This window comes from Xenia sp. Carnegie-2017, unplaced genomic scaffold, assembly GCF_021976095.1.
Source record: "Xenia sp. Carnegie-2017 unplaced genomic scaffold, XeniaSp_v1 HiC_scaffold_1, whole genome shotgun sequence".
In the NCBI taxonomy this organism is placed as follows: Eukaryota; Metazoa; Cnidaria; class Anthozoa; order Malacalcyonacea; family Xeniidae; genus Xenia; species Xenia sp. Carnegie-2017.
The window spans coordinates 8,413,826-8,426,711 of NW_025813402.1; the positions used below are offsets into that span (position 1 = coordinate 8,413,826).

The 12,886-nt window shown below is 34.9% G+C and overlaps 3 protein-coding genes and 1 long non-coding RNA gene across 6 annotated transcripts; 2 read left to right on the plus strand and 2 right to left on the minus strand.

Annotated features, from left to right (window-relative positions):
• Positions 1-183: 183 nt before the first annotated feature.
• LOC124437889 (AP-1 complex subunit mu-1-like) lies at positions 184-7,948 on the minus strand. Its single transcript, XM_046987880.1, has 14 exons — positions 7,808-7,948; positions 6,825-6,981; positions 5,784-5,851; positions 5,178-5,308; positions 4,741-4,885; positions 4,431-4,557; positions 3,511-3,653; positions 3,193-3,264; positions 2,917-3,006; positions 2,178-2,246; positions 1,554-1,608; positions 1,342-1,412; positions 688-763; positions 184-453 (listed from the first exon to the last, which is right to left on the minus strand). The coding sequence occupies exons 1-14, from the start codon at positions 7,847-7,849 to the stop codon at positions 431-433; spliced, it is 1,269 nt and encodes a 422-aa protein (XP_046843836.1). The 5' UTR covers positions 7,850-7,948; the 3' UTR covers positions 184-430.
• A 57-nt stretch (positions 7,949-8,005) lies between these two features.
• On the plus strand, positions 8,006-10,303 carry LOC124437965 (E3 ubiquitin-protein ligase CHFR-like). Of its 2 annotated transcripts, none has more exons than XM_046987991.1 (3): positions 8,006-8,211; positions 8,343-9,378; positions 9,847-10,303. In XM_046987991.1, the coding sequence occupies exons 2-3, from the start codon at positions 8,502-8,504 to the stop codon at positions 10,167-10,169; spliced, it is 1,200 nt and encodes a 399-aa protein (XP_046843947.1). In that variant the 5' UTR covers positions 8,006-8,211; positions 8,343-8,501; the 3' UTR covers positions 10,170-10,303. The 2 variants fall into 2 exon arrangements, with proteins under 2 accessions (XP_046843947.1, XP_046844004.1); XM_046988048.1 differs by having other exon boundaries at positions 8,348-9,378.
• LOC124438123 (protein FAM32A-like) lies at positions 10,097-11,788 on the minus strand. Of its 2 annotated transcripts, XM_046988150.1 has the most exons (4): positions 11,626-11,761; positions 11,262-11,412; positions 10,723-10,776; positions 10,097-10,397 (listed from the first exon to the last, which is right to left on the minus strand). In XM_046988150.1, the coding sequence occupies exons 1-4, from the start codon at positions 11,697-11,699 to the stop codon at positions 10,329-10,331; spliced, it is 348 nt and encodes a 115-aa protein (XP_046844106.1). In that variant the 5' UTR covers positions 11,700-11,761; the 3' UTR covers positions 10,097-10,328. The 2 variants fall into 2 exon arrangements, with proteins under 2 accessions (XP_046844106.1, XP_046844167.1); XM_046988211.1 differs by lacking the exon at positions 10,723-10,776 and having other exon boundaries at positions 11,626-11,788.
• Positions 11,762-12,522, plus strand: LOC124438262. Its single transcript, XR_006946031.1, has 3 exons — positions 11,762-11,838; positions 11,930-11,985; positions 12,174-12,522. It is a non-coding gene; the product is annotated as an uncharacterized LOC124438262 (long non-coding RNA).
• The last annotated feature ends 364 nt before the right edge of the window (positions 12,523-12,886 follow it).

Here is a 12,886-nt window from a genome sequence, read left to right on the forward strand (position 1 = left end):
AGCAACAATGACTTAGATTTAGACGTAACGTCAAGTTTTGAAACTATAACAAACGTTTAATTTATGGACGCCACACGGTCAATTGCAAATGGCTGTAAAACACTTCGATAAGCATATCACTGGCTACTTTCTTGTACGTAACCTGTTGTATTTGTAGGCTTGTTTACGTAACCTGCTTCTGAATTCGTAATGAACGCAAAAAAATAATATTGTCATTTTCATGAACCATGTTCAAGCCACCCCTCCCCCCCCGTGTAACAAGTTTCCTAAGGTACAAAACAAATCTTTTTTGAGTATTATGGCAGTCAACTATTCATAGATGGCAAAAAAAGTTCATTGCTTAATTCGCCAGCCTACATTAGTATAGGTAAACGCATTGTTCACCTTTCAATAAACCGATTGTGATTGTCATTTTGATTTTCGAAGTTCTTCACGTAGTACGCAATTGGTAATCTAAAATTCAATTCGAATTATTAAAATTAACATCTCCCACTGATGTCGTCATCTGTTAAACCCATTATACGTAGTCCCATATCGCCCCCATCTAACCCACCAAGGAGGAAGGACAACTATAAAACCTGATGTTTCATTGCAACTATCAGATTTTGTGAAGCACTCGAGACCGATAGAAATTAAAAATGGAAAACTTTTGCAACATTTTTCTAATGATGAAAGTGTATTGCTCACCTCCATTTTGTGTAATATAGCGCACCCATGGCAGGGCTTGATAGCCACTCTTTTCGATAATTTTGAGGTATCGAACCTTAAAAGATTCAAAATAGGAAGACCATAAAAACAATACTGCAATTCTTATTTCTCTCACATCATGTCTCATGGAATCAACATTTTGCGGGTAAAATATACGAATAAGCGAACCAGAATACACTTCATTTTTCTATAGTTCATCCTATAGGTGAATTTCAACCATTCCCCAAAGAGTCAAAAGACAAAGAGATATACGCCGCGTTGGTTGAAATTTGAATTGCAAATAAAAAAAATATTCTTTGTTAAATTCAACCAACATGGCAACCGTGATGTAACATGCAAACCATCTATAGTTAGACGAATTATGTAATTATTTTTTTCTGACGAACTAGAGACTGTTGTATTGCTTTTGTATTACAATCGGAAACGTACTAATAATCAAACATGTAGCAGATATAAACTAACCCATGCTTAAGACATTAGAAACAAAACATATCTACGAAGTTAAGACGGGATCATAAAAAATAAATTTCACACGATAATTCATATTTGTTAAGTTTGTATGTACATGGGCAGGTGTATATAAACCAACGCTAATGGGAACAATTCCTTTGAACTGCTCATTGCTGTAATTACCTGTATTCCAGATACGGTAAAGTAGGGAATTTCAAATTTCACTTTGATTGGTGGGTTACCCTGCGACTCCTCTGAAAACACACACATGCTATCGTTAAAAATTACTGTAGTTATAATGCAAATGTGTGGTGGGGGGAGCCCAAATTTGCCAGAGTGTCGATCAAAATACAAGTGTTGTCACTCAGTCATTTTCGCAATAAATAAATCAGTACCAGCTTCAACACTTGGCAGTCCAAAATGCGCTCGCATCAAGTATTCTTTTCCACCCTAAAATGCAAAACGAAATGTTAAACTCTTTTTAGTGTCGGCTCGAAGGAATACAAATCCGTCGTTGAGCTTGATATTGATCAGAACTCCGAAACCTCAACCACAAAAATTGGAGCGTGGACATGTGAAAAAGGCTGGAGCGTAGAGATGTGCGATGGTGAGTGGAGCGTAGAGATGTGAGAAAGAGACTGGACCGTTGAGATGTTAATGAGAGACTGGAGCGAAGAGATGTGAGAGAGAAACTGGAGCGTAGAGATGCGAGAGAGAAACTGGAGCTTAAAGATGTGAGAGAGACTGTGAGAGAGAAACTGAGCAAGAGAGAGAGAGACTGAGAAAGATGTGAGAGAGAAATTGGAGCGTAGAGATGTGAGAGAGAAACTGGAGCGTAAAGATATGAGAGAGAAACTGGAGCGTAGAGATGTGAGAGAGAAACTGGAGCGTAGAGATGTGAGAGAGAGACTGGAGCGTAGAGATGTGCTTGTGAGGGTGTTGCGAAACAACAGCGTGATGAAACTTAAGTTAGCACTTCTCTCGATAAAACAGGACAGCAATCCCAATGCTTCACTTACTGGAAATGATTTAATGTTCCATAAGATGATGTTAGTTTCGGGAGCATACTTAACAGTTCCAACTGTTGTCTACAAAAAACATTGATTTGAAGAGAATGATCGAACACAATCAAATGAGCAGACAGCAGACATTTAAACTTTTTTATGGTAAACTTAGTACAATTGACGAAAAAATGAATATAATAACAATCATGTTCATAAATGCTCTTTACTTCAATGTCATTTAAATCACATCGAATGACCAACACGTACCAGCTCAAAGATCAAATCTACGTTTGCATCAATCAATATATACGTATAATATCAAACGAAACGTTTTATAGTATTGTTTCAGTAGTAAAGAAGAGAAAAAATGGAGACGTGGGGATCATTAATAAGTATCTAAGTTAATAGGCCACAATTCTTTATCGCTCCGTTACTATACCAGACCCAATTTGTACATAAACAATCAGACACAAATGTATCGATGAGTTTTTAGCAGCATGTCTGCATCACATGCATAAATCCTCAAAGTCATGAAAATCAGCGGTTTTTGCGTTACATGCGTGATCCAGGTTTTACAACGAACACAAGAATAAATTCGAATAATTATCTAACGAAACTTTTAGCAGATTTTTCACGAGGAAAAGTAGGTCGAAAAATGTACGAATGCAGAGACAATTTCCACTCGTCATCTTAAAAAGTCAAACCTTACTAGCCTCTTCACTAATGTTGTCTTGTAAATTTTAATCGAGTTTACCTTAAACTTTGGCGAGTCTGCATCGGCTGGCACTGGAATTTGAATTTCGACATTGTTTGCCGTGGAACGTCGCTTGAATTGACTTTTGGCCTAAATGAATGAATGTACGTAAGAACGATATACAAGGTTAGAAAATAAGAAAGTGCTAAGACATGAAATACACAGTAAAAGCATATACGTGTTATTTACTGTTTTCATTACGGTCATGTAACATACAATCGTTTTTACCGTATTATTCATCGCAGACTCGTGTGTTAAGCTAACTTTAATACTCACTTTGATCATGTACTCCACTCGACTATGGGAGTGCTTTTCGATGACAGATTCAATCCAAATCAGAGGCTTCACCTTAAAATACATAATATCGAAAGGTTAACGCATCGTGCAAATAGAAATAGGTTTTTCCCACCACTGAGCCATGGTATGTAGTTTATATGCTATTGAAGTGCGTATTTAAGTGAAAAATCTTTGGATGCAGTTACCGGCATCAGTATTTTGTACTGAAAAAGCTTATGTACACATTGTTTCAATCGAGCACAAAATGTAGTTAAACCGTATAAAAACACGTCAAACGAACCCTACAAACAAACTTACATGTGTGTTGAGACGATAAGACATCAACTCGAATTCTCCGTCAGGTGGAATGAAGGAAATGGTTCGATCATTATCAAATCTGGACAATCGAACACACTGATGAAATTTGACATCCTCAAGTTCAACAGCCTTACTTTTACCTCCTAAAAACATAGACTTGATAAGCACAACTGGACTGGAGAGAATCGTCCGTTTAGTACGTATGCAAAGAAAGGGGTGGTGGGGTATGATCCATGTGTACAATTGTGTACAACACAGAGGGGGTTGGGAGCTAATATATTGTTTCGTGCGAATGATATTTTGGAATAAAATTTTGATGCCCAGTAAGTATACTATACATACATGTTAGGCATAACAATGGTTTCACCTGCACCAGAAATTATGAAGGTTAGCATCAATTGATCATTGGTTGTAAATATAAAAATCTATTTCCGGCGGAGGTTAGAGTTTACTCTGGTCGACTGTAAGATACGTACACATCTGAAGCTGAGAAGTACATTTGCGTACGAAGGGGAAAAGAGGATTGTCAAATATTGTACATTTCTCTAAAAGTGAAGGGGATAGATGTTCAAATTCTGAAAATTTAGAGTACAACGTAGCAAATGGACGACCTCGAAACCAATTTACAAGAAAAGGACGCAACTGACCAATCGCAGAACTTCTTAGTGAAAGGATTTTAATAGACGATAGCGGCTCCTATCGAAGCATTTGGCCAAAAGTGAAGAAAATGCATAAACAACAAAGTACCAAACGCCAGAAAGATTGAATAAATTTTTTGTTATTGCCTTATGTCTATCATTTAAAACAGCGACAATTTTCAACGCGAAAGCGAATTTTTCATGTAGAAACAAATGAACATGAAAGCAATCAAAATTGTATTAGAACTAAGCAATGATATCGTAAAAGCTTAGACAACTTACTTCCGGTGTTTTCAAACAGCACTTTGTCATTGAGACCAAGTCTTAGTTCTGGCATTCCCGAAAGATAGCATCTAAGCTTTACTGCGCCTATTATTTCACTCTGAAGGACATTACCGTTTGAATTTACCTAAAGCAAGAAAACCTCAATGTCAGCAGAACTAACATATTACCAACCATATCAAAAACATTCGAATCTTTGCACGAAAAACAAATTTTTTATTTCGTCAACTACTAAACACGCGTTCTACGTTTGTAAGAGTTTGGTAAATTACGAAAGAAATAATTCGATAATTTAATTGCAAATATTTACCAGTAAATTAACAGATTCAACAACATCCAAAAACACTTCATTTTTTCTGTACTTGATTCCTTGTCCTCTCCAAGACACCGCATTGGTTAATGCCTCAGGCGGACGAGGAGCCACCTCAAGCTTATGCCCTTCTTGAGTGATATATCTAAAGAGAAAACAGAACAGGCTAGAACTGCTTTCACTCCGTGAGGTATGATGAACATAAACGAATGTTAGGTGAATATAAGCACAGTATAATTTACAAAATTTAGACTATAGAAGTGGTAACTTAGTTGAAATACAAAAACATACTCGCAAACAGTCTAAAATATTATATCGTTTTACGTATTCCTTGCAAGGTAATCAGCTTTAAATGACAGGATTAGCATGCGCAAAAAAATTCTGTATCTATGATTATTATTTAACGCTGAATCAGGTCGGCTGAGCTGGAAACATACTCCTGTAATATCTTGCTCTCAGTGAACTGAGGATAGCCAAAATCCATAAGTTCATCCATAAGCTCGTATATGATAACGAAATTATCTCTGATACTTTCTTCCTCCATCTCTTTAAAGTACTCCATAAATACCTAAAATGCATGGAAACCCCCCATTAAAAACCTTTACTTACCAGCAGAGGCGTAACTAGAACGTTAATCGTGGTGGGGGTGCATATGTTTTGCCCTACTGATTTCTTTTGAAAGTGAATTTAATTTCAAAAAATGTCAGTAGGGCACATGTGAATATATGAACATACCCCCCCCGATTAACGTTCTAGTTACGCCTCTGCTAACCAGCAGAGAATGTAATAAAGTACAAGAAAGACATCCTACGAAAAATAACATTTCGTTAACACAAGATACGAGCTTTTGTAAAAACAAGACTATAATTTACGGTGTATTTAAAAAAGCTCATATTTTGAGTTTACAAAACCTCTAAAAGCAAATTAAAATGGGAATATCTCTCATGTGAGTGTTCCAGTAGAAATGCTTAGTACAACAAATGCAGTAAGATAACAAATATTCTTCTACTCTATACAAGCAACAACTGATTTCAAGGACAAACCTTCACCAGCTTGTGCAAGAAGGAAAAAATTAAAGCAACGTTCGCGTTCTTCTTCGTTGTGGCAACAACTGCAAACAGATATTGAAAAATACAAACTTTCCAATTGAGGTATTTTACTTGGCAATTGGGGTACGATGGATTAATAGAAAGATTTGAAACACATGCTATGCAGAAACACAACATTTTGCAGGTATTCCTGAGCTTTAGCTAATACTGAAGGGAATCTAATGAGTAGTTTTGAAAAATTCAAAAGGAATGTTGTTACGCGCATTCTGCAACTCTGAGATTTCTCGCTGATTTTCTCTGTTTCTTACGTATCCCACGATCTAAGGGATTCAATATTCGTTCAATTATGTTCACACGAGGACTCTGAGATAATACTCCATCAATTCCCAAAGCTCATAAGGTTTCTCTTCGTCCTCATTGTTTGCTGTGAGCTTAGGATCATTACCATGTAAATGAATTCTTCAGCATTTGCCGAAGTCCAGGAAGTATTTATAGTCCACCATGATTTACCGTTGTTGAAAGAACATCATGGTCTTAAGTCGTTGCACGTGCTAGAGTATTTTGACTGGTCAATACACAAAACAATTTTGATCATAATCTTCGTTCTTATGTATTGATTATATGTTAGTTGCTTGTACTTCATAAACAGTGCTTTTCTAGAGTTGCCAGTTCTGCAGTCAAAGTCTGGTGGGACATTTTCAAATATTTCAATGATGTTAATTTTGTTTCTTCAAAAATTTCTCTGTCAGCCATTGTTTGCTACATCTTTCCCATTGCCCCCTTCTTGGTATATCTCACTTCTAACATACACTGTTCTCAGCCGAACACTTTTAAAGCCGATTTGTTACACAAAAATGCATTCGAATTTCATACAGCAAATTTTTTAGACAATAAAAAATATTTCTTTTAAAATAAAACACAAAATATTATGAAGCAGTTAAGGGAGGGGCTTGGGCTCAGGAAAAGTGATAGATTAAACTTCATTTCAAACAAAACCTAGACAATTCAGCCACATTGAAAAAGAACTCAACTTACTGTAAAGATTATTGTGTTTAATGTAAGTGAATGTGGCACTCTCATGAATTATAATGGGCGAAGAGTTGCCCTCATCTTCACGATCCAAGACCAATGGAAAAAACTTTTCAACAACAGACATTTCTAAATCACCACGGTAGTTTCTTGAAATCAAAACCTAAAAGAAAATAAAAAATGACAGCTTCTCAATCGGGAAGAAAAAGAATTTCTAAAAATTAGTTTTTCATATTTGTTTTCTGATTCTTCATTTTATCAATTTTGTCAAATTAAAAAGTGCAGTTACACATAGTCTTAAAGAAAAAACTATAACAGCATGTACACACAAATTGCCAGTCCATACTTAGTTCTATGTGGTATTTCTAGTCCATTATAACACATGTTTAAAATGGTAAAGAGAAATGAACATTTTTTGTGGCATACCAAAAAATCTATTAGATTTCCTTAATACTTTTTACAAGTTTTATCTGAACCTCAATGGAAATTTTGATTTAATTTAAGTATAAGTATCTCAGTAGCAGTGATGTGTTTTTGTGATGTGAATGGGCTTTCCTCCAGGTTGGAAAATTTGTAACTCCTCATAGCTGCACAATTTAAAGCTCCACATTAAACCATAAATCTTCTTCATTCACACTTACCACATGATCTCCCTGATGCTCTTATGCTAAACTGCACAGCAGAACTTAAATCTCAAACTTGAAATGATATATTTGGAGGAAATTGAAGAGATATATAATTAGACTTGGGTGAGAAACCTTCAACACTATTAATAATAGTAATACTATCAATGTACTTTACTACAGAATGTGCCATTAACAGAAGTGAATTTATAGGTATGACATCAAGATGCATGAATTGTCATTATTTTTTCGCATATGATATCATGTAAAAAAGGCAAGCTTTGGCAATAATTCTGCACTTTCATATTAAAAATTATTCCATATGTATATTATCATTAGACAAAGCCTTCTTCGCAAAGTCCGTACCTTTCCTTTTACATCTAAGATAAAAACTGCTGACATCGACATGATCACAAAGTATCTATATTCCTAATATCGTTGCTTTTTATTTTATTGCTAAAGATTTCATAAACTGAATAAACTAGAGAGTTGGCAATTTCATACAGGAAATCAAAGATAAAGGAAAATATACTTGGGAGTTGGTGTTTCCATTTCTCTACACGCCGTTTCCAGCCGTTTCTCTGAATACGAAGATTTCATTTGTCATGCCCTGTATTTTGGAAAGAACATGGAATTGGAAAGAAATCAAAGCAGACATGTAACTAGTAACAATACATCTAATAAAAATGTCTATGTTCCAGATTATCTCATTTTCATACATTGTTCGTTAGTTACTGTTATAAACTAAATGGAAGTGATACGAATTTCAGGTTAGTGTTTTGAATAAATTCTTACCATTTCATCTAACCATTTCTTTTCACTATAAAGCTTCACTACAAAACTGATTCAAGTTTTACAAAGTACTAATTCTACGTTTTATACTGACTTCACCATATTTTAGTCCAGAATCCAGATGTCCATGTAGATCAATGTCCACCAATATGGAGGACTGACTGTTGCTGTATGGTTGTTGTTTACGCTTAGCAACGCTATTTTCATTCGGATTTGAGTCTTTTAACACTTAAAAATTCAACTAAAAGAATGCTGTGATGCATAAAACATGTCAAGGAATTATTCAAGGAGTACAGCAGACGAAAATATCAAGGACAAAGTGCGAAGAATGAAAGAAAAACAAAAACAATGGATGGATGAACGCGAATCTGCTAAACAAAAACAAACAAAATCAAATGGCTTAAAAAACTCTCTTTACTTGAATTCAAGCATATCTGGTTCAAAAAGAATAGAGGGCAAAGTCACTCCAACTCGGTCTAATAGCTTAACATGGATTTCAAAAGACAATTATCATAGTTCCAGCAAGAAATCTGTTGGCAATCGACAATCGGATCGAAAGTCAATTTCATCAAAACAGTTTAACAATAAACATGATAATAAAAGTTCGCCAATCAATGAATTCAATAAATCTGCATCGAGTGTCACAGGTTTCGATGATGGCTTTCAGAAGTCTACCAGAACACCAAGTTCACCCATTAGACAACCAAATGCGATAACATATAGCATGAACAATTCCAACAAAGGGTCATTTGATAGCCTTGCCGATGAAGTGGGTGAAAAATTACAATTGATAGAAAAGGAAAGACTGTTATCTAAAGAAACTGATCTTTCAGGAAATAAGAATAAGAAACTTATGTCAAACCATATATGTGCCAGTTGTGACAACCTCATGGCATCGGCTCATTTGCCTATGGCCATTGTCCCATGTGGACATACATTCTGCAAAGTTTGTGCAACAGAATTTTCAAAATGTCCACAATGCCACACAGAGGTGTTCTCAATAGCTCCAAACACTGTGTTGCAACAAATTATTGAGGATTTCAGAAAGAAACAGGAAAAAGAGAGACTACAGCAGCTGGAAAAGCAAACGAGGAAATATGTTGAAGAATATCAGAATTTGAATTTAAGATGTGAAGCCCTGGGAGGTATTAGTGTCTATAAAAACAGGGTTGTACCACTCTGAGTATTTGAACATGAAAGTGATCCAATTTTGATCAGGTTATCCTTGGTCAGATTTACACACTCCAGACCTCTGATCACAATCTTATTAATATTCTCAAATATCTCTCCATTATTTTACTGTTCACAAAAATTTGAAAAACATTATCAAAATACAATATAGCATAACAATGTTTTTAAGGGTTGTTAAATATTTTCAGGAGTAATGTGAGAAATCACCAGGATTAGTGCAGAAAGTTTCGAGATGCTTAGTTATTTTAGAGTTGTAATAAACAAGCAATATAATATGTATTTTGCTTGATTAAATGTAGAGGTGAATAGCAAAAAGGTAAACATGTAAAGGAAATTTGAAATCACTACTTAGTTAGTGGTATCATGTTTAAGTAACTTTGTTTGCAAATGTTCAGCCATAACATGTTTCGTTTCTAATTTAGATGAAGCAGATATAATATTGAATTCAATGGAGGAAATAACAGAGAGTATTTTAAAAGAAAAGAGAGTAGGGAGAAAGTTGGAAAAACAAAATACAGACATCAAGGCAAAGATAAAAGAATTGGAGCTCGAACACAGCAACAATGAAGAACTTCTTAAGGAATCCTCATCTAACTGTCATATTTTAGAAAAAAAATATGAGTCGGAGAAAGATAAATTAGCATTAATTGAAGAAACTATTAAAACAATTCGTAACAGCAAGGAAAGAGCTAAGTTGATGATTCAAAACTTAGCTCCTAATTTAAAATTAGATGACACATTTTAACTACTTTACAATAGGATTAAAGAACATTATTATACAACTGAGCACTACCAACCTTAAGAATAACAAGTTTTATCTTTGAAGTTAAAGATAAAATGCAAGCTTGAGTATATAATAATACAATAGCACAAATGGTATCATTGTCTTTGATGATTACTTAAATTACTTGGTCCAGCTGACTTTGGGTATATCATAATGTTCTGTTAACTTGTCCAGTCTTTCATTGAATTCCTACAGTTGAATTTAAACTCTGGGTTATTGCATGAATCAAAATATGTACAGTACCGACCTCGAGTAACATAACTTGACTTGCGAGTATCAAATGGCGAGTGGGCAAGTGACTCGCGATGCAGTTGCGTGTGAGAGGTTTGCAAGTGGATAAAATATTTCGCTGTTTGCGAGTAAATTGAAATAACTCGGAAAAATTTCTTTCTCCACAACTGCATCGTGAGTCACTCGCCCACTCGCCATTCGATACTCGCAAGTCAAGTTATGTTACTCGAGGTCGGTACTGTATACGTATCTACATTGTACACAAAGACTGACATAAACTTACAGCTACTCTTTCCTTATGACTTTGTGATGCTTTTGCCAGAATGCGATCAGCTGACTATTTTAAGCGAGAATTTAGATCAAAGAAGTTGAGACAATTGTTGTAAGTACTCTAGCATAAATGAGCTAAGAATGGCCAAGCTATTTCAAATATTCTTAAAATATAGATATTTTCTTGATTTTAGCATCAAAAAGATAAAGTAAACCAACCTAGAGTGGGAAAATCTCAGAAAGTGCAAACAGGGCCACTACCTGCATGTTTTTCATAGCATTACAACAATGTTTAACATTGCACAAAATTTTTCAGATTTAAATTACAGGTTATCAAAATGTAGCCTAGATTCCCATGTCATCTACATTCCTGTTAATAAAACAAATAACAATAGCAAATTTACAAGCAACTCCTAACTGCCATGTACAAATGCCTTTTGCTGCCAGGAAAACAGGCCAGATAATCACACAAAATAGCTTCTTTGCTTTTTTAAAGGTTTACCAACACATTCCACTAATGAGCGTTTGGCAAAAGTCTTTAAAATACTCAACTCTTTTTTCTTTCACTCGATCAAATGCTATTTGGGCTGGTGTTCGCCTGTCATTTGATTTTGAGATATTTTGTGCTTCGTCTTCAATCTCTTCATTTCTTTGAGGAGCTTCAACTTTTTTCACATGCTCTCGTTTCTTACTTTTCTTCTTTCTTAATCATTTAATAGTTAATATACTATGAAATACTGTACTTGTCAACCATGAATAGATTTTTATGTGAGGCAATGACAAATTCAAGTTGGCACTTTGAAACTGACATTTTAACATGCCTTACATTACAAATATAATGCCTTAACGTCAACGAGACAAAGCTTAAGGCTTTTTTATCATCAAAGAGTCTGATTTGTACAATATTCTTACGTACTTTTTCTTAACACCTCCATCTTTTACACCTTTTAATTTTAGAGAGCCTCCAACAACATCGTATGCGTCCGACATTTTGTCACTGATCTGTTAATTTGTGATATAACTGCAGTGGTATAATACACAAAGTGACAACAGACAACAACTTACACGTGTTGGGTCCATGACTTCGTTCACGTTGTTTTCAATTTTTTTTGAATAAATTGTGCACAAGGTAAGAAGTAAGTGTTTCTATTGAAAAATATCAAACGATAAAAAAGTCTGTTAAGAGGCTGTATAGATTCTTGTTTTCTTTTTTTTCATAGGGGAGACCATGTGTTTACTGTTCACATCGATGGTGGTAATATGGTCATATCACAAGGTATTTCGAATGATTATCAATGATATTTATCATTTGTAATAATATTTTATTTGTCTGGTATTTGGACAAGACAAGACTACACTATGGAAATATAGTTTGTACAACTGCCAAAACTCTTCGAGGGGCAGAGCTGAGCTGAGTGTTGTGAGAGGGGGTTCTTATTTTAAAATATTTTTATAATTTTGTAGTTTTGTTTGTTGAGCCAAGATATCCGTTGATAAAATCTAGCGTCAAAAATTCAACTCTTGGCGTTTGTGGGGCTCGTAGTCAAAGACTTTGGGTTCTAAATCTTTTGACTTATTTGCATTAGAGTCAGTGAACCAGTAATAAGACAATAAACTGTCTGATAATTGAGGAAACTATCCATTAAATTGAATTTGATAGACTACGGTAAAACAAGGAAGAAACTATGTGATTTTCTCTTGGCATCACTGGTATAGACATAGGAAGATTAGTTTAAAAACAAAAATTCTCTCTGATTTGCAATCTTTTCAATAGTCAATTTGCTTTTATTACCATCTCTGCATTAGAAAAAATATTTTTGAAGGAACTGTTAAGTTTCAGTAGCCATCAAAACAGAAAACTTCCTTTGCGGGAAGTTTTTCGCCACGCCACTTTAAAGGCACAGAATAATAATTATACAGAAGTGTCCTTCAAGTGTGCGCCGCTTCCTCGTGGTCGCCATTTTTTCAGCAAAATACATTTGTTTCCGACCACTGCAATAAAATGACGTCAATACTTCGTAATGAAATCGAAAATCTTTTATCTTAAGAAATGACGTCGGGTCATGTTAGTGGTTGGGAACAAGTTAAAAAGCCAAGATATCTTCCTGGAATAAAGGCAGCCGATATGCGCTGCACAACATGCATGAGAATAAAAACATCTTTTAAGCGATGCAAAC

What these genes read in the sequence shown, in the direction of transcription:
- LOC124437965 (XM_046987991.1), top strand. Translation starts at nt 8,502, where the DNA reads ATGTCAAGGAATTATTCAAGGAGTACAGCAGACGAAAATATCAAGGAC. An exon ending in AAGATGTGAAGCCCTGGGAG is followed by an intron (nt 9,379 to 9,846) that starts GTATTAGTGTCT and finishes TTTCTAATTTAG; the next exon opens with ATGAAGCAGATATAATATTG.
- LOC124438123 (XM_046988150.1), bottom strand. Translation starts at nt 11,699, where the DNA reads ATGTCGGACGCATACGATGTTGTTGGAGGCTCTCTAAAATTAAAAGGT. An exon ending in GATGGAGGTGTTAAGAAAAA is followed by an intron (nt 11,413 to 11,625) that starts GTACGTAAGAAT and finishes TAAATGATTAAG; the next exon opens with AAAGAAGAAAAGTAAGAAAC. An exon ending in GTCATAAGGAAAGAGTAGCT is followed by an intron (nt 10,398 to 10,722) that starts GTAAGTTTATGT and finishes ATTCAACTGTAG; the next exon opens with GAATTCAATGAAAGACTGGA.
- LOC124437889 (XM_046987880.1), bottom strand. Translation starts at nt 7,849, where the DNA reads ATGTCGATGTCAGCAGTTTTTATCTTAGATGTAAAAGGAAAG. An exon ending in TAAACACAATAATCTTTACA is followed by an intron (nt 5,852 to 6,824) that starts GTAAGTTGAGTT and finishes ATCTGTTTGCAG; the next exon opens with TTGTTGCCACAACGAAGAAG. An exon ending in TTGAATCTGTTAATTTACTG is followed by an intron (nt 4,558 to 4,740) that starts GTAAATATTTGC and finishes TTCTTGCTTTAG; the next exon opens with GTAAATTCAAACGGTAATGT.